Source organism: Hemicordylus capensis, chromosome 2, assembly GCF_027244095.1.
Source record: "Hemicordylus capensis ecotype Gifberg chromosome 2, rHemCap1.1.pri, whole genome shotgun sequence".
Lineage (NCBI taxonomy): Eukaryota > Metazoa > Chordata > Lepidosauria > Squamata > Cordylidae > Hemicordylus > Hemicordylus capensis.
The window spans coordinates 155,223,024-155,241,775 of record NC_069658.1 but is presented as its reverse complement, the minus strand read 5'-3'; the positions used below and the strand labels follow the sequence as shown (position 1 = coordinate 155,241,775).

General features: G+C 43.6%; 1 protein-coding gene across 7 annotated transcripts in view; it reads right to left on the bottom strand.

Moving 5' to 3' along the window:
* The window catches only part of EPHA1 (EPH receptor A1), a 114,748-nt gene that overhangs the window by 85,928 nt on the left and 10,068 nt on the right, over positions 1 to 18,752 (bottom strand). For 4 of the 7 annotated variants that reach the window (XM_053296145.1, XM_053296142.1, XM_053296143.1 and 1 more), the window contains exon 2: positions 16,660 to 16,727. Coding sequence is in view for 2 of the 7 variants with exons in the window: in XM_053296142.1 (XP_053152117.1) it covers positions 16,660 to 16,727 (68 nt within the window). In the remaining 5 variants the exon portion in view is untranslated. Of the gene's footprint in view, positions 1 to 5,722; positions 6,047 to 12,625; positions 12,719 to 16,659; positions 16,728 to 18,752 lie in introns of those variants that run through there. The other 3 variants (XM_053296144.1, XM_053296148.1, XM_053296149.1) reach the window with 2 other exon arrangements.

The window sequence follows — 18,752 nt, the reverse complement described above, 5'->3', positions numbered from 1 at the left end:
AAAGAATGCTGTCTGCACATAATCTAAAGCACTTTTCACATGTTCCCAAGTAGAACTAGAGCATCCATAATAGAATCGGGGTGTGAGCCCTGAGCAATGTTTTAAAAAGACTGAAATGAAGAAACAAAAGAGCCAACAACAACAACAACAGAATAAACCTCTCACCGGGGCTGGCTCTATGGATTGTGGCATCCTTGCTGATGTTTGACTTTGGTGTCCCACCCTCACTCCAGTCGAGAAGTGTGGAACTCTGGCTTTAAGATAGAGTTCCACTCCCCTACCAACTGAGCAAAGCGGCATCTTTTGAAAGGGGTGATTCTATCTAAGCATAGCATGCCTCCAGTGGCTGTTGCTGGTGTCTGTCATGTTTCTTTTTTAGATTGTGAGCCCTTTGGGGACAGAGATCCATTATACACACACACCCCGTTTTGAGAAATTTTGTTAAGGTTCGCTGGGTCAGGGGAGAATTTTTTTTTGGGGGGGGGGGAGAGAGAGACCACAAAAGAAAGCAAGGCAAGGCTCTTTCTTCACTCCCAGCAAGTCAAACATGTCACTGGTTGCTTGGGGAAGGAAAACAGGGCTTGTAGTTGCTGTTGCTGAGGAGGGAAGTGGCAAGAGTGTTGGAGATGGAGTTCCAGTGCATCAACCTTTTGCACCAACTATCCTAATGACCACTAGGGGCATTGGGGGTAGAGAAAGTGCGTGAGGGTCTCCCTCCTTAACTGTTCTACCTGTCTCTACAATATGATCCCTGACCTGACTCTTCCGCACTTCCTGTCCTGAGTCACAATCCTTCCTTTCCTCCTAGAGAGCAGATGGAAACATATCTTTCTCTCCTTACCTATTCATTATGTAGTCCTTTTAGATTAGGTTTAGGTCTTTCCTATCCAAGTGTAAAGGTAAAGTGTGCCATCGAATCGGTATTGTCTTTGGTAGAATACAGGAGGGGTTTACCACTGACTCCTCCCGTGCAATATGAGATGATGCCTTTCAGCATCTTCTTATATTGCTGCTGTCCAATATAGGTACCAGCAGGGATTTGAATGGACAATCTCATGCTTGCTAGGCAAGTCATTTTCCGCTGCACCATTAGGTGGCTACGTATCCAAGTGTACTTATTTCTCTAAATAGCTGCAACAACTAAACCATCCTCTCCTACCTACTCTGTAACTGGAATGTGCGCTCATTCCTTAGTGCTCTGCTGTTTTACCTACTGGGGGTAAAAAATAACAACAACAAAGAGTGCCTAGTCAGCAAGTCAGCAAAGGCACCCAGAGCCACCACTTCAGCAGCTGCCATCACAAGGGCCATTGCATGCATTATTTATTTATTTTATTTATTTCTCAAATGTGTATGTTGCCCCAAACTTTCATCTCTGGGTGGCTTACAACAACATAAAAACAAGCCAAAACACAAAAAGTAAAAAAACCCCAAAAACTTATAACAATTTAAAACCACAATTAAATGAAAAAGCTTGGGTGAAAAGGTAAGTCTTTAATGACTTTTTAAAAGTTGTCAGACTTTTAAAAGTTGAACTCGAACCGGCCCAGCCCCCACAAGAGGCAGCTGGTCAGAGTTTTAAACTTTTAAAAAGTTCAACTTTTTAAAAGCTGCACTTTTAAAAGTTAGAAGTTTTTTTTAATGACTTTTAAAAGTTGCCTTCCTGGTGGCCCATTTGCAAAAGGGAAGTCCCAACACAGGCTGCTTGGACTTACTTAAAATAATAACAACAATAACAACAACAACCCCCAGTGAGGCACTACCTTGGCGTGGTTGTGGGGCTTGCATGCTCTGAGGAAGGTGAGAGCTATGCCAGAGGTCCAACCATACTGGACAGGTCTCACCAGAGGAGCCAAACAAAGAGTGCCTCTCCCATCAACAATATGGTGAGACGTAACTTTAATAAATCTATACTGGATCGGTCGTCGCCCGGGTCAACAAGGACCGCGCCAGGTGCTATAGTCCCTGGACATCTGGTGGCAAGTGGGCAACAGGACTCAGGATCTTCACTTGAGCAACCAGGGCTGGAGACTGCAAGGTTACTGGAAGAAACGTCGCTTAACCAAAAAAAATACGAAAAATGCCAACAAGGAAATAATGATCTGCTATTACAAGTCTAGTCCAACTAGAAGAGGTTATTTAAAAAGAATGTACCAAATTTGGAAAGAGAAGCATCCAGATACAGAAATAACAGAACAAAGGCTAGCAGACCAGAGAAGATTCATAATAAGAAATAAAGTATTCACAGGAGTTGGGCTGGAAGAACTGCAAAGAGCAACACAGGCTCAAGAGATGGAAGAAAAATTACCACCAACTGAAGCAGTTGCTCAGGCGCAAGTGGAGGAGGTGTGGGAAATAGAGGATGCCACTGTTGCTGAACTGTTTCAAAATCAAAACCAGGCAACCTCCCCTTTGCCTTCACCTCAAAAACCCGAATGCCGTTTAACAGAAAAGCAACAAGAACTAAAGCAAAAAATAATTGAGCATATGAACCAAACAACCACCAGGGTTCGATTTCCAGCTCTAAAAACAGTTGTCAAAAAACAACTTGCTCAGACATTAAAAGATGTCAGTGCTGCACTTGCAGAAATAACAACCAATAATTTGCAAGAAACAAACCAACTAATGTACAGTGCAGCAACAATAACAACACAAGAGCTCGGATATAAGATCAGTGGACCTGTCAAAAAAGAAAGCAGTACTTAACCTAAATGGAAGATTAGATTAGAAAATAAAATCTCCAGGCTTAGATCAGATGCTAGCAAACTGAAAGATATAAAAGACAAGAAGCTGAAGAATGAAAACAGTATCTGTTCCAAAAATACCACCTAGATTCAAGGGAAATTAGAGAAGTCCTGGAAATAATAAAGCAGCAAATAACAGCAGTGTCAAAGAAGATTAGCAGATATGAAGCCAGAATTACACAACACAGGCAGAATCTCCAATTCCAGTCGAATCAGAGACGTTTCTACCAAAGCATAGAAGGAGAAACAGCAAGAAACGTAGAAACACCAAATAAAGAAGAAACAGTGCAATTCTGGGGGAAATTATGGGACAATCCAATAGATTATAATACAAAAGCAGGCTGGATGAAAGAGGTCAAAAAATGTAACCAACAAATGCAAGATCTAAAAATAACACCAGAATTAATAAGTGAAAGAGCAAAGAAAATTAAAAATTGGACTGTACCAGGCGATGAACTACATGGCTTTTGGCTTTAACACTTAACAAGCCTTCATAAATAACTATCAAAACAGTTCAATCACATTTTGCAAGGAGTTGATATTGAACAATGGCTAACAACTGGGAAAACTCATCTCATTATGAAAGACCCAGCAAAAGGTGCAGTTCCAAGTAATTATAGACCGATAACCTGCCTGCCAACCATGTTTAAACTATTAACTGGAATAATAGCAGATGAAGTGATGCAACACTTATTAACTAACAAACAGCTTCCAGTTGAACAGAAAGGAAATTGCCCGAACACCAGAGGCACAAAAGACCAGCTGCTGATTGACAAAATGATTTTAGAAAATTGCAAGAGAAGAAAAACAAATCTAAGTGTTGCATGGATTGATTACAAGAAAGCCTTCGACTCATTGCCTCACACATATTCTAAAATGTTTAGAAACAACTGGTGTCAGCAAAAACATTCAGATATTTATTAAAAAAGCAATGAGCATGTGGAGTACACATAACAATCAATGGCGAGACACTTGAACAGGTTAGCATTAGAAGAGGTATTTTCCAAGGGGACTCACTATCCCCCCTGTTGTTTGTAATTGCCATGACTCCACTTTCAGAAAGAGTAAACAAAACAGGCCTCGGATACCAAACATCTAAAACATCAAGTCAAATCAACCATCTGCTGTACATGGATGATCTGAAGTTGTATGGAAAGTCCCAGTCAGAAATCAAATCACTGCTAAACACTGTCCATATATTCAGTAGCTATATAGCAATGGAGTTTGGACTAGACAAGTGTGCTGCATTAATAATGAACAGAGGAAAAATAAGAAAAACAGAAGGAATAGAACTGCCCAATGGAAGCAACATCAAGAACCTGGAAGAGAAAGAACATTACAAATACTTGGGCATTCTCCAGGCAGATAACATCGCACACAATGAAGTTAAAGGAAAAATTGGAAGTGAATTCATCAGGAGAGTTAGAAAAATCCTCAAGTCCAAACTCAATGGTAGGAACACCATACAAGCCATAAACACCTGGGCTATATCCATTATCAGATACTAGACAGGGATAATAGACTGGACCCATAATAGGGATAATAGTCTGGACCCAGGCCGAGCTAGAGATGCTAGATCATAAGACCAGGAAAATAATGACCATCAATCATGCTCTGCACCTCCGCAGTGATGTAGATAGGCTATACCTCCCTCGCAGCTCAGGTGGAAGAGGAATGCTGCAAGTCCATCAAACAGTAGAGGAGGAGAAAAAAGGCCTTGAAGAATATATCAAGGACAGTGAAGAAGATGCACTTCAAATGGTCAATAACGAGAAACAATTCAACACCAATCAAACAAAGCAGGCCTACAAGAAAGAACAAGTCAAGAAGCAAGCAGAAAAATGGAAAAATAAGCCCCTGCATGGTCAATATTTGCACAATATAAGTGGAAAATCAGACATCACCAAGACCTGGCAAAGGCTTAAGAAAGGCAACTTGAAGAAAGAAACTGAGGGTTTAATACTGGCTGCACAAGAACAGTCACTAAGAACAAATGCAATAAGAGCAAAGGTCAGAAAATCTACAACAAACAGCAAGTGCCACCTTTGTAAAGAAGCAGATGAAACAGTGGACCACCTAATCAGCTGTTGTAAAAAGATCGCACAGACTGCCTAAAAACAAAGGCATGACAAAGTAGGAGGATGTTACACTGGAACATCTTCAAAAAATACAAGCTACCTGTAGCCAAAAATTGGTGGGACCATAAAATTGAAAAAGTTGAAGAAAATGAAGATGTAAAAATATTATGGGACTTCCGACTGCAAACAGATAAACATCTGCCACACAACCCACCAGATATAACTGTAGTCGAGAAGAAAGAAAAACAAGTTAAAATAATTACAAAAAGCAACTTTACTGGGAACAGCCTATATTCTGCGACGATATCTATAATAACAGCAACAGCACTGATAATAAAATTCAGCCATCCCAGGTCCTTGGGAAGGACTCGATAAAACAAACCAGTCAATAACACCTGTCTGACTGTGAAAATAAATAATAATAATAATAAAAGGTAATTAATTAGATTTTTATATCGCCTCACCCAGATGACTCTAGGCGGTTCGCAAATATCAAAACAGATTCAAAATCCAAACAAATTAGCTCATTAAAACAAAATTTAAACTGGTTTAAAATCATCTCAGCACTCACAAAAGTGTGATTATTTATTAGGTTTATTAATAAATAGATAGATAGATAGATAGATAGATAGATAGATAGTCCGGGATGGGCACTTCCCTCTTGCTGCTGGACTTGGAGCTAACTTGCCTTGTCGTCTTTTGTGTGCTGCTTTTCTCCCTCTCCCTGCCTCCTCCTTTCTGCCCAGAAGGTGAGAGAATGCTTCATGCCTACCTGGCTGGGAAAAAGGCTCTCTTACTTCCCCGGGAAGCAGGGCTGGCCTTGCTTAGCCCCACCTCAGCCCAAAGGCCATGAAGATCGGGGGGGGGGCACAGCCTCCCCCCCCGCCACCAGTCACTCACCTCCACTTCGTGTCCTGCTACACCACAGAAATGTCCTGGTTGGTGTTGCCAGGCTGCTGTGGAGAGGGCCAGGAAGGCCCCAGCCCAGAAGCAACAGCAGTAGCAGCTGCCACTGACAAGGGTGGGGCAGGCCCCGGTGGCTCCCTGTGAAAGGGCAGGTGTGGCAGCAGCAAATCTCCAGTTCCCCTGTGACTCCAGGGTTGGCAGCCATCAAGCTCAGACATGGCCAGCCTGAACTGAGTGAGTGACAGTTTTGGCTCCCCTCCCTCGGCAGTCTTGGTTGCCTTTTCCTCTCTCTCTCTCTCTTTCTCTCCTCTCATGGAATCAGATTACCCAGCAACCCCGGCATCAAATGCAGTCCGGCGGCCTCAGCTGGCCACTGAGATAAGAGGCCAGAGGCCCTGCAATGTGACCCTATTTGGAAAGCCACTGTTGAAGAGGATAGATCTGCCTCTTGCCCCCAAAGGAAGCATGCTGTGCTCCCTAGAACTTGGCTAGCTGGCTGGTATACTGTGCCGTGGGGAGGTGTGGTGTCTGTGTTTACCAAAGCTTGATTAATTTACTCAGGCGGGTGGCAGCATTTGCACCCCCACCAAGAATATGTGCCTTAGGGAGACTATCTCAGCCTCTAACTCCATTTTGTATCCAACTGAAATTAATCCATGACAGCTTGTTCTTGATCCAGTCAAGAAGATCTTAGAATGCTTTTAAGAAATGACCAGAAAGGGGAAGACTAAAGGGGAAGACAGTCCCGAAGTTATGGTTAGCCACCATGAATACCCTTGTTTTGAAAGCAATTCAGTGATCTATACCAGGCAGGAGTCTGGAAGGGTACACAGAAGCCCTCCACTCAGCAGAGCTTCCCATTCACTGCAGTGGACGGAGACACTCTGTACTTACAGATCCCTCTGGATAATCTGAAGCAAATATTAGAGTCCCCATATTCTAAGTTCCAACCAAAAAGGGAGACTTCAGTCTGAAGTCACCAAACTGGAACTCATTAGCAAATCAGAAACAGAGAACAAATCCTGGCAATTTCTGGCTCACACCGGAAGCACATTCCTCTCTTTAGGTATTTACTTAAAATATTGATCTTGCTATGCCTATTCATCACTAATGGTGAATAACTGGAAGAGGGGCACACCCATGCTGACTGGATCTTGCATTCACTTTACTGGATTTTGTATTCATGTGCATTCTGGTTAAGACTGTGGCACACTGGCACACCTACTTCGGTCTCCTTGATTGCCTGACCTTTTGGACTCACTTTGCAAGAAGAAGAAGAAGAAAAAGACACCACCCAGTGTTTTCCTTCTCTCCATACTTTAAGTATGGAGAGAAAGTGACTCCTTCATGACCGCTTTGTGCATCTGACAAGGTGGGATCCAGCCAATGATACAACAATTTTGTTAGTTTTAAGGTGATAAGAATTGAGGGCAGACTCTCAGAAGCCTCACTGCAGTCTTTAATAGATCCAGTGCATTTGGGATTAAAAATCTTTTGGCAAGGACAATGGCACAACTTCATGAGCTTTCCCAGACAGCAGGCTTTACTGCGGGTTTTCTGCAAAGCCTTACTGCAAGTTTGAAGTTGCCCCCCACCCCCAAATGATGCAAAAAGTGGATTTTTTACCATGAGTATAAAAAGCGGGCTACACTCTAATGCATGATGAAAAGCCCAAATTCTGTGTGAAGTGCTCCCCAATAGCTCGCAGGGACTTTGGGGTAAATTTGGCTGATATGTGAATGCACACTTCCATTCCAATTAAAAGCTGGGTGTGAAAAACTTCCATAATAAGGAGGTTAAAACCAATCAGTCTCCCCATAACACTACTACTATTGATTCAGACTCCTCTCATTTTTTGTCTCTTCGGTGGTGCCTCCATCCTCCTCTTACCCTTTAGGTTTAAGGTGACCCAGAGGAATGGCTCCCTCCATAAATTGGCTTTCCCCATTGAAACTAAAGACTACCAACAATACCATACATGGAAAACCACAGATGATATACAATATACAGGTGATATGATTTTCCAGGGCTCTGGAATAAGCTTCCTGCTGAAATAAGAGCATCTCCTTCTCTGTTTGTTTTCAGGAAGAACCTCAAGACCCTCCTGTTCTCTCAGACTTTTAATTAGAATTCATTTTAATAATTTTAAAAAAACTTGTTTTAATAATTTTATTCTATTGTTTTTATTGTCATGTATTTTAATTTGTGACTTTTAAATATTTTAAATTTTGTACACCACTGACAGATAAACATATCAGGTGGTATAAAAATGTGATAGATAGATAGATAGATAGATAGATAGATAGATAGATAGATAGATAATTTAAAATCAAAAACAATTCGGAGCTGCGGTGAGTGGCAGAGCTGGGAGATGGAGGTAGAAGTCCTGCCGTATCCCACAATGCACCAAGACAGGAGCACAGTGCATTGGGGGAAATCCCTCACTGCTGGGCGCTCCTGACACTCAACTCTGTGCTTGCAGGCTGAGTGCACATGACTGGGGACTGGGGTAGAAGGGCATGCTCATGCCCTTCTACCTCAGTAAAAACCCAGGGGGAAAACTTGGGCTACCAGGCCCAATCCCGCGACACTCCATATGAACAGCCCTACCTGGGTAGGGCTGTGCCAGCTCGGGTAGGGCTACTTGTGTGTATGCCCTCCTAGGGTCTACTGGGCAATTGTTCGTCCTAGAAAGTACTCGTCTATGCAGGTGTTCAGATTCTTCTTTTCATTTTGAATGCAAGAAATGTCAAAGGCATCTTTCTTTTGGTTTTGTTATTTCCTGGCATTTGCAGGGGTAAACAATGTACTTTTAACACAACATAGATTTGTTACAAGTCATATGTAATTAATCATAGTTCAAATCCTAACATGGACATAGGCAGGGGCGTAGCAAGGTTGGAGTGGGCCCAGAGACAAGATTTTAAAATGGGCCCCCTCCTCCACAATATACTATCATCCTAAATTAATTTTTTTTAAGGTTTTGTAAATTGTGGATGATGCGAGTCATTTAATGGTACTAGAGAAAGACAGGCTGTTCTGGTAGCTCCAGGTCTTCACACTCACATCAATTTCGGAGGATGGGTACAACTGAAGGAAGCCCTGGTGGGTGCGTGGCTGGGGGAGTCAGTCATATGACTTGCCTCAGGGGGCCCCCCAAGGCAGTGAGCCCCCAGACAACTGTCTCCCCTGGCCCTATTATAGTTACGCCCCTGGACATAGGGTGACTGCAACACCCATGAAAAGGTGAACATCTAGGCAACCAATTGCTAGGAAGCAAAAGTTTTTTAAGTGCACAATTAGCAATAGATAACTGGCCTTATGATGTCATTACGTGGTGAACTCACAAACCACTACAGACTCTCTTTCCTCAAAGTGTTGTTTACGTAGATGATGAGGTCATAATGGCAGTAGAGACTGTCTGGATGGAAGCCTCCCATATTGCAATGGCTTCTTGGGAATGCAGTGCAGATGTATATACTCCCCACTATCTGTTTGTAACACTGTCAGTGAGGTTCAGGCCACCCAGAATCAGGAGTGGAGGATAGGTTTTGTCTTCACCTTAACAGTTTTCCTAAGTGCAGTGCTTTATTGTTACTCATAGAAGCATATCTATACTTTTATATGTATAGAAATATACAGAAGTATACGTATACCCATATTCAGCAACACAACACAACTGTATGCAAGGGAAGACCCTTAGCTAAATGGTAGCACGCAAGCTTTCCATGATGAAGATTTCCGGTTTAGTCCAGTTCAGTCCCTGCCATCTCCGAGTCACTTAATGGCACAGCATGGAAATGACTTGATTAGCAAGCCAGAGGTTGCTGGTTCGAATCCCCGTTGGTATGATTCCCAGACTATGGGAAACACCTATATCAGGCAGCAGCGATATAGGAAGATGCTGAAAGGCATCATCTCATACTGCGTGGTTGATGGCAATGGTAAGCCCCTCCTGGATTCTACCAAAGACAACCACAGGGCTCTGTGGCCGCCAGGAGTCAACACCAACTTGACGTCACATTTTACCTTTACCCTGCCATCTCCAGGTAAAAGATCTCAGGTCCATGGGCAAAGAGCCTTTGCTAGAAACCTCTGAAAGCTGCTATCAGTCCACTCAGTAGGAAGTCCTGGGCTAGATGTACAGTGTTCTGGCTCAGTATAAGGCATGTGCAGAATTAGAGTCCAAATCCCACAAAAGTAGATTCAGAAACTATCAGACACAACATCATAACCTTCCAGTTGGCAGTGGCCTTCCTTTTCGACTGAAGTCAGCAAGTGCTACAGTGGCTATTTTCCTGCCTTAAAATCCCATAATGCTATCCAATAATTATCGGACATAGGGCAAAAAAATATCATTCTCCGAAAAGCCCCTCTTTAATCAAGAACGTGGAAAGGAAGGCTAATTACGTGTGCCAAAACAGAGAGAAACGGGGTTTATATTCATCTATGCTTCCATTAGAAGGAAGCTTCTGAGCTATCTTCACTTCTGATCTTCCATATAATTGTGAGAAGGAGCGGAGTCTGCATGCAAGGCTATAGCCATATTTCCCACAGAGCAGGCAAGTTCTCATAGCTGCCCCTTGACTCCTTTCTGAATGGCCCGCAGCTCCAAATTCTCCAAGAGCCTGCACTCTTTACTTTTGTCAAGGCCAACAGATGTGTAAACTATGTTGCAGGCTCACAGGTATCAAAGGCTGATGTCCGGCCCTGAATGCTGTGCCTTTGTCCACAAGGAAATCATTGACAACATTTGCAGCTAGTGCATGCCTAAGGCTGGAAAGCCTGTTAGAGTAACGGGGCAAAGACGAACATTGCACAATATTTGTTGAGATGGTTGCCAGGATACTATATCCAGTAATTACAAAAGTCACTAGATAGTGACCCTAATCCGGCAGGAACCACGTGCTGTCAGTCACACCCTGATGCAAAAGAATGTTGAGTGTTGTTTGACTGTAGTGTTATCAGACATGCTCATGCATTCAGATGAGGAGGGCCTTGCTACTGTCATGCATGCCCCAGTAACTTCTACAGACTACTGTAACGTGCTCTGTGCAGGGCTGCCCTCGAAAACAGTTTAGAAACATCACTTGATTCAAATGCAGCTGCATGATCACCAGCTGGCTACACTGCCTTCCAGTTTGTCTCTAGACAGGGTGCTGGTGTTGATCTTTAAGGTCCTACATGGTTTGGAACAAGACTCCCTTACAGAACACCTTTTCCCATATGCCCCCATATGTCACTTAGACCATCTGGTGGGTTGAAGTGAGACTGGAACCCAAAAGGACCAGGGCCTTTTCTGTGGTGGCATCCCAGTATAATGTGGAAGGCTCCTCCTGCCCCTGCAAAACCTGTCTTGCTACCTCCCTTCTGGCCTTCAGAATGCAGGTAAAAACTTGTTTTGTTTCATCAGGCCTTTAGGGGTTCATTTCCTCCCCACTGCTGGTTTGTATGCATGTTGGAACTGGCTTTAAACTGTAAATATTAGATATTCAGGTAATTTTGTATGAAATGTCCCAGCTGTTAGTCACCTTGTGAAGATAAAATTGGGAAATTGGGTAGAAAGATGAGACATACTGTAGATGATACTATACAATAATGAAAATAGCAACATAAATTTTTTTTGGCTGACATCCTGATTAATGCATTGTGGGCGCACCAAGAAGATCTGTCCATGCTGTGGAGAGATTTCCCGCTACGGTTGCACCAGCACACATAATGGAAGGGGCGAATTTCACCAATCTCCTCTGCCCCTGGAAGTGCCCTGAGTCACTGAAAAACATGTCCCTGAGGGCTACACAACCACCAGGGATATATTTTTGGGTGGCGCTGAGTACTCCTGGAGGCAGCGGAGATTGATGGAATTCACTCCCCATCGCATGCCCAAAGCTATGCTGCTAGGAAAGTTCTCCACAGTTCAGATGTGTCTTCCTGGCACACCCATGCTGCATTAGGCTGTCATCCATTATCATTAAATGACGAACATGTAGCAGAGATGCCCCAGAAGCACAGGCAGTGTGGGCACTTCTGGCATGCCTGGACAGGAGCAGGAGGGCCCAATGCTGCCCTGTTGACGGTATACAGCCATGTTCCTGCCTGCCTCTCTGGTGCTGCACCCCATACAGGATGGGGACTCAAATAGGTGTTCTACTTGAATGTGTGTGTGCCAAGAGAATGGAAACCAGAGGAGGAAAACAGAGACTGGCTGCAAGAAGCAGTCTTGCAGAGCTGCACAAGTATACTGTTTCTTTTGGGGAGCTGGTGTGGTGTTGAGACTAGCAGTGCCTGACTGTGTGCCTGCCTGGTCCCCTCCTGTTGAATTTGTCTATTTGTAAATACACACATATTGCAAAATCACCGTAAGTCTTCAGGCCTCTCTTGAAATGGACCTTAAAAAAAAAAAGAACTTAATGTAAAAAGAAGACTCTGGAATGATTGCTTGAGGACACAGAAGGCACAGACTGACCTTCATCCCTCTGCATGGAGGAAAAACACCAAACTGGAGAGCAAGAGGCAGCATAGCATAATGCTGAAGGTGAGCATGCTGCATTGCAGGAACATCAAAAGGGAAGCTGAAATGGATGTGACAATCCCTAGAGGCCATGGAGATTTACAGGCATTCCAAAGAACAGTTCAAAGTATAACCAGGTAATCTTACACAAAGCCATTTAAAAAAGAAATTAGGAGTCTGTGATCTGCTCAAAAATTTCATTTGGGGAAATCTCTTAACAGAAACAGTGAGGACCTAGCCGCAGCACGAGACAAGTGAGCATTGTCAAATTATAGATTTCTGCAGAGGAGGCTCCTCATTCGGGATAGAAAGGGATTTGCCCCCTCCCCTCCACCCCTTGCCAGCCCCATATTCTTGCCAGCCCCCCATTCTCTCACCAAACATACCAGCTCTTCCTCTCTGTCTTTCCCTTTGCGTGTTTCTCTCTCTTGCTTGAATACTGCTTTTGAATTTTCACTGATGCCGGTAGATTGCACTAGCTTTTGGTCTTTTTTTCTAAATTCCTCTGTAAAACCATTTCCTTCCTCTTAGGGTGTTCAGTGGGATCTGTTGCCCCCAAATGCAATAATTACCATCACGTTAAGTGGCGCACTGGGGAAATGCTTGACTAACAAGCAGAAGGTTGCCGGTTCAGATCCCCATTGGTATTATATCAGGCAGTAGCGAACTAGGAAGATGCTGAAAGGTATCATCTCATACTCCGCAGCAGGAGGCAATGGTAAACCCTTCCTGTATTCCACCAAAGAAAACTACAGGGCTCTGTGGGTGTCAGGAGTTGAAATCGACTTGACAGCACAGTTTACCTACATATTACATATTTAGTGCCTCAGTGTCAATCAGGATGTGCCTTTCTGCCCCCACCCCACCCCAGGATGGGCAGGGACTAGCCCAGCCCCTAACCAATCAGAATAGCTTACAGGCACCTATTCTGACCAATAGCCAGCAAACAAGGCCGGCCCAGTCATTTTATTTTCCCAGGATCCTTCTAGAGCATTCTTTCTGGATAGCTGCATGCAAAATGGAAGCACTCATTCTGCAAGCAAATGGAGTTCAGAACAGGTAGGAGTCCTGGCTAACTTTCTCCAGCCTCCCCTACTCCTGAGGGAAGCCAGCCCTTTCCCCCTCACACAGTACCCCGACCAAGCCCCCAGGAAGCATCGGATTTCTCCAGCATTTATGGGAGCTCTTTTCCTTTTAGAAATGCCACTAACAAATCTGGCAAAATTCAGAAATCTAAAGAATAAGAGGCATATGGTGGACTGGCACTCCTATGGGTAGTTCTTTTACTAACAAGCAAGCAGCACCCCACCTTTCCTCTTTGGGATTTTAAGCAAAGCCTTGTGTTAGCTCTTTTCTCTTTCTCTCATCTCTCCTGAGCGTGAAAGAGAGGGAGGCGTTATAGCTTCCAAATAGAATAAGGCATTTTAACTCAAACTGCTAATTGGACAACTCATCATCATCAATATGCCTTTATTAGTCTACAGACCATAATACAATAACCAACGAATACAATAACAAAATACAATTAGTGACATAGTAAAAATCTACTGCGGCCCCTTACAATTTATACAACTTCAAACTTATCCTGTTTGAAATGTGTGTGCCTTTAGTGCAGAGATACGTGTTTTGTTTTGTTTTGAAAGAATGCTGACATATTGCCTTCTTTTCATGGGCAGCCTAACAGGCACAGCTTGGAAACCAGGCCAGTCCAAAACAGTAAAGTAGATCCACCACTTTATAGTCCTTATGCCAGTTTCTGTTTGCTGTTGGTTGGTTATTTTGTAATAATTTTCAAAATCTGATACCAATTCAGAACTGCAACCAATTCTATACAGTTTATTCCAAGTAAAGCCTTGATGAACTCATTGGGGCTTACTCCCAAGCAACTGCTGTGTACATAGGACTGCAGCCCAAGGACATATTCCAGAAATGTTTATATTATGAGAAAGGGAGAAAGAAGGCTTTTTTTAAAAAAAGTATGCATGTCCACATGTGTGAGAAAAAGGAAACCAGTGGCCTCTGGGTGTGGCCAAATACATTGTGGTATTTTCAAGTGATGTGAAACTGATGATGTTCTACCTGCAAATAGGTATTCAAGATTAAAAACCTCCCACCCCCCACTAAGTTGATCTTTTTAGCCTAGTCCTGCATGGGGTTAGGAGAAGAGGGCTGAGATTGCAAGGAGGGGGAGAAATGGAGACAATGCTGATAGAAGAAGGGATGAGCTACCGAGGGAAGAAGAGGCATAGGGACTTGAGAGAGAGAGCGCCTTCGGACATAATGCAAAACCAGAGGCAACCGTGCCAGAGGTTCAAGAATTTTCGTCATCCAGATGCACAAAACTGTGGTTTTGTTACTGAACCGCAGGCCAGTTTTAGCCCCCAAGCCTTCAGTCTTCTCTCAGTTTCACTGCTGAAACCTCAAGTTCAAAAGCAGTGTTGTGTCATCCGAATCCTGTCACTGTCTCCTCTGGTTTGTGCAAGCTGCACAAACCAGAGTTGAGGGTAGGAAGCTCCTCCCACTCTCCTTCTATATTGGCTGCTGTGGCTTTCCTTCATGTGAAGGAGAAAGCCTGCACAGCCAGTTCTTCCCCCCACCTTGCAATCTTCCGCCAACTGCATTTTCCGGACGACGTGAAAAGGCAGCCCCATATAGAGCGCATTGCAGTAGTCAACTCTGGAGGCTACCAGCATATGCATCACTGTTCTGAGCTCGCTTATCTCAAGAAATGGACGCAGCTGGTGTTTCAGCCGAAGCTGATTGAAAGATCTCTGGCCACCGCCTCAACCTGGGACACCAGGGAGAGGTTTGGATCCAGACGCAACCCCAGATTGCATACCTGTTCCTTCTGGGGGAAGTGTGACCCCATCCAGAACAGGCAGATCAAACCCATCTCCCAAGTTCTGACCCTGCACAATAAGTACTTTTATCTTATCTGAATTCAGTTTCAGTTTGTTATCCCTCATCCAGCCCATCACTGCCTCCAGGCAGGCATTTAGGGAGGCTATGCCTTCTGTTGACATGGAGAAATAAATTTGGGTGTCATCAGCATACTGATAACACTCTGCACCAAATCTCCTGATGATCTCTCCCAGCGGTTTAATGTAGATGTTAAAACAGCATTGGAGACCATATAGATTTTGGAGCCCTGAGGGACACCATACGAAAGTTTAGATTTTGAAGAGCAACAGTATCCAAGGGACACCATCTGGAACCTGCCCGGGAGGTAGGAGTGGGACCACTGCAAAGCAGTGCCTCCCACCCCCAGCCCCCTCAGATGCTCTGGAATGATACTATGGTCGATAGTATCGAAAGCTGCTGAGAAGTCCAAAAGGACCATAAGGACTCCCTCTGTCAATTCCTATATTAGCCCTGCCTATGGTAACTCCTGGCTTTGTCTCAGCTGCCACTGGATTTCTGTGCTAAAAAGAGAAGGCTTTGGACAATTCATGTAGGTCATCAAAGGGCCTCTGGCTTTCCTCCCCCTCTTATTAGAAAAAGAAGCCCCCCAAAACATAACTAGGAAGTCAGGAAACAGAACCAGAAAATGTGAATCAAGGAAAACCTATTAATAAATACAATCACATTTTCTTGAGCAAAGTCAACCAAAGAAACAATATTTTCCCTAAAGACCATATCATGGACTCAAGAACCACACAAAAAAGTATATACAGAAATGAGTGATCCACAACTGCCAGTACAGCAAAAAACAAACAAACTTGAAATCATTCTCCATTATTTAGAATGGGATACCCAACAACAAGCTTCTGCTTCTAGAGATGAGGATTCAGACAAAGGGAAATTATAAGGAACTGTGACCACACACAGAGGCTGTGTCTGTATAAGTAACTGAGGCCCAATATAAGGGTGTCCTTGAAGAACTGGGTTGGTATGGTTGCAAAGAGAAGCTGCTCTGTCTGGAGTTCACCTGTAAAGTTCTGCTGCCAAATATTTGGCTGGTTGCTTCTGGTCAATATATGAACTTCCATATTTTTAACCTGTGCAGTTTCTGGCCTTGTGCACCTCTCTGCCTATTCTCTGCCAATTTCCCTTTCCCTTTCAACCTGATCCCTCTAGCCTTCACTTCTTTCTTCTAGACTGCACCTTTTTCAGTCCCACGGTTCCCAGCCACCTATCACTTTCGTTGGCTGGTTGCTTTCTCTGGTCCCTACCTCCTCCTTTATGTGCCCCCCTGCTTTTTCTGCTCCTCATTTTCAAGACAATTCTATCTGCCTTGCCCCTCAGAGCAATTCAGCCAATGGCAGTCAGGAATCCAGTTGCCTTTTCCACCTCTTCATGACATTAAAGATGCTCAGTTAATTACGACCAGAGTGTCACCATCATCATCACAAAATCCCTCAATGCATTACAATATAGATAAGCTTCCAGTACCATGACAGGACATGCAGTGGCTACTCACCCCAGATTCTGGTGGATCTGGCAACCATCCTAGCTCGCTTTCAGCAGTACTTGTGTCAAGGAGATTCACTGAAAATAAGAAAATAAGCTCTTGAATTTCATGCCAACATATGAGACACTACAGTTTTCTTCTCCCTTCTCCATTGCCACTGAAGAATAAGTTGAGTTGGTGTTGACTCCTGGCGACCACAGAGCCATGTGGTTTTCTTGGTAGAATACAGGAGTGGCTTACCATTGCCATCTCCTACGCAGTAGGAGATGGTGCCTTTTCCAGCCCCTTCCTATATTGTTGCTGCCCATTGTCTGGGAAACGTACCAGCAGGAATTCAAACCAGCAACCTCATGCTTGCTAGGCAAGTCATTTCCCCATTGCGCCATTAGTTTGTATGTTTGTTTGTTTGTTTATTTGATTTATATACCGCCCTTCCAAAATGGCTCAGGGCGGTTTACAATTAAAACAATAAAAAGCTAAAACAAGTTAAAAACAATATAGCCACAATTAACAATGTAAAAACATTTTAAAACAACAATTAAACAATTTACAGTAATTAAAAGCCCCAAAATTGGGTTAGAATTTAAAAACCCTGGAAAGCCAGGCCAAAGAAATATGTTTTAAGGGCTCTCCTGAAGGCTAGTAGAGAATTCAAATTACAGATTTCCGCAGGGAGCGCATTCCACAGCCCCGGAGCAGCTATAGAGAAGGCCCGCCTCTGAGTCGCCACCAGACAAGCTGGTGGCAACTGGAGACAAACCTGTCCTTTATTCTAGTGAAAGGCTGCTGCATGAAAAGCCACTTGTAAAATCATAGCATTTGATAGGCCTAGCTGGTCCTCAGAGGCAAGATGCCTCTAAATACCAGTTGCAGGGGAGCAACAGCAGAAGAAAGAGGGCATGCCTTCACCTCTTGCCTGTGGGCTTCTCAGAGGCATCTGGTGGGCCACTGTGAAAAACAGGCTGATGGACTAGATAGGTCTTGAGAGAGATTCAGCAGGGCTGTCCTTATGTCCTGTGAACCATATAATCTCAGAGAGTCAATCCTGTGCCATGGCCTGTGTTCTAGTATAGCTCTGAGATCTGCTACATTCCCTCAGCCTGGGCAGCTTGTTACTAATGGAGGTCAATAGACTAGAGGTTCTCAAACTGTGGTCTGCAGATCACCAGTGGTCTGTGAGCTCCATCCAGGAGGTTTGGAGAAAGGTAGCAGAACAATTGAGGATATCTGTAGTTCTCAATGCATTTGATGATTTATTTTTTAAAAATTTCACATGAGTTATGTGCTTTGATTTGTAGGAAGGAATGAAGGTACTCTCTCTACATTTCTCCTGTCTGCCTGTGCCGCCCTCTGCTCCAAGTACTTGCCATGGGGACTGGACCTTGCCAGCACTTGGGAGCCATGACACTAAGAAGCTGCATTCCAAAATGAATGATATGCATAAAAGAAGGCTAAAGGGTAGACTAGAAAAAAGATAATTAATGTGGTAATGAGGAAGAATACACTCTGTCCATTGAAGGTAAGACAAGGAGCAAAGGCCTCACCAGTCACCACAGTTTGTTGGTTGGTTTGTTTGTTAGATTTATATCTCACTTTCCCCTACAGGCTCAGTGTTTTTAAAATTTTAATAATTAATTTTGTTTTTAATAATTAATTTAATATCTAAAGGAATAGTTATTAAATCCACATATAGCACATTCCCCAGCATGCCAGCTGCCCAGGTGCTCTGTACAGCCCCGAAGACTATAAACATAATACTTTCCTGTTCCCTGTTCTACAAAGCATTTGTACAAGCACAGCAAAAGCTGAAAATGGCCACTCCTTGTCTCTAATGACTAGAGCAGAAACTAATTAGCTTCCCCCAAAATTTTCCTTTAGAGATTTTGTACTTGACTATCACTACAGCAGGGGTAGGCAACTGTGGCTTTCCAGATATTGCTGAACTACTATTCCCATCATCCCCAGCCACAATAAATTATGGCTGGGAATGATGGGAGTTGTAGTTCAGCAACACCTGGAGAGCCACAGTTGCCTGCCCTTGCACTAGAGTCCTTGAATATTTGACTACTCACCAATGACTGTGAATTGCTGTTTAAAAAATG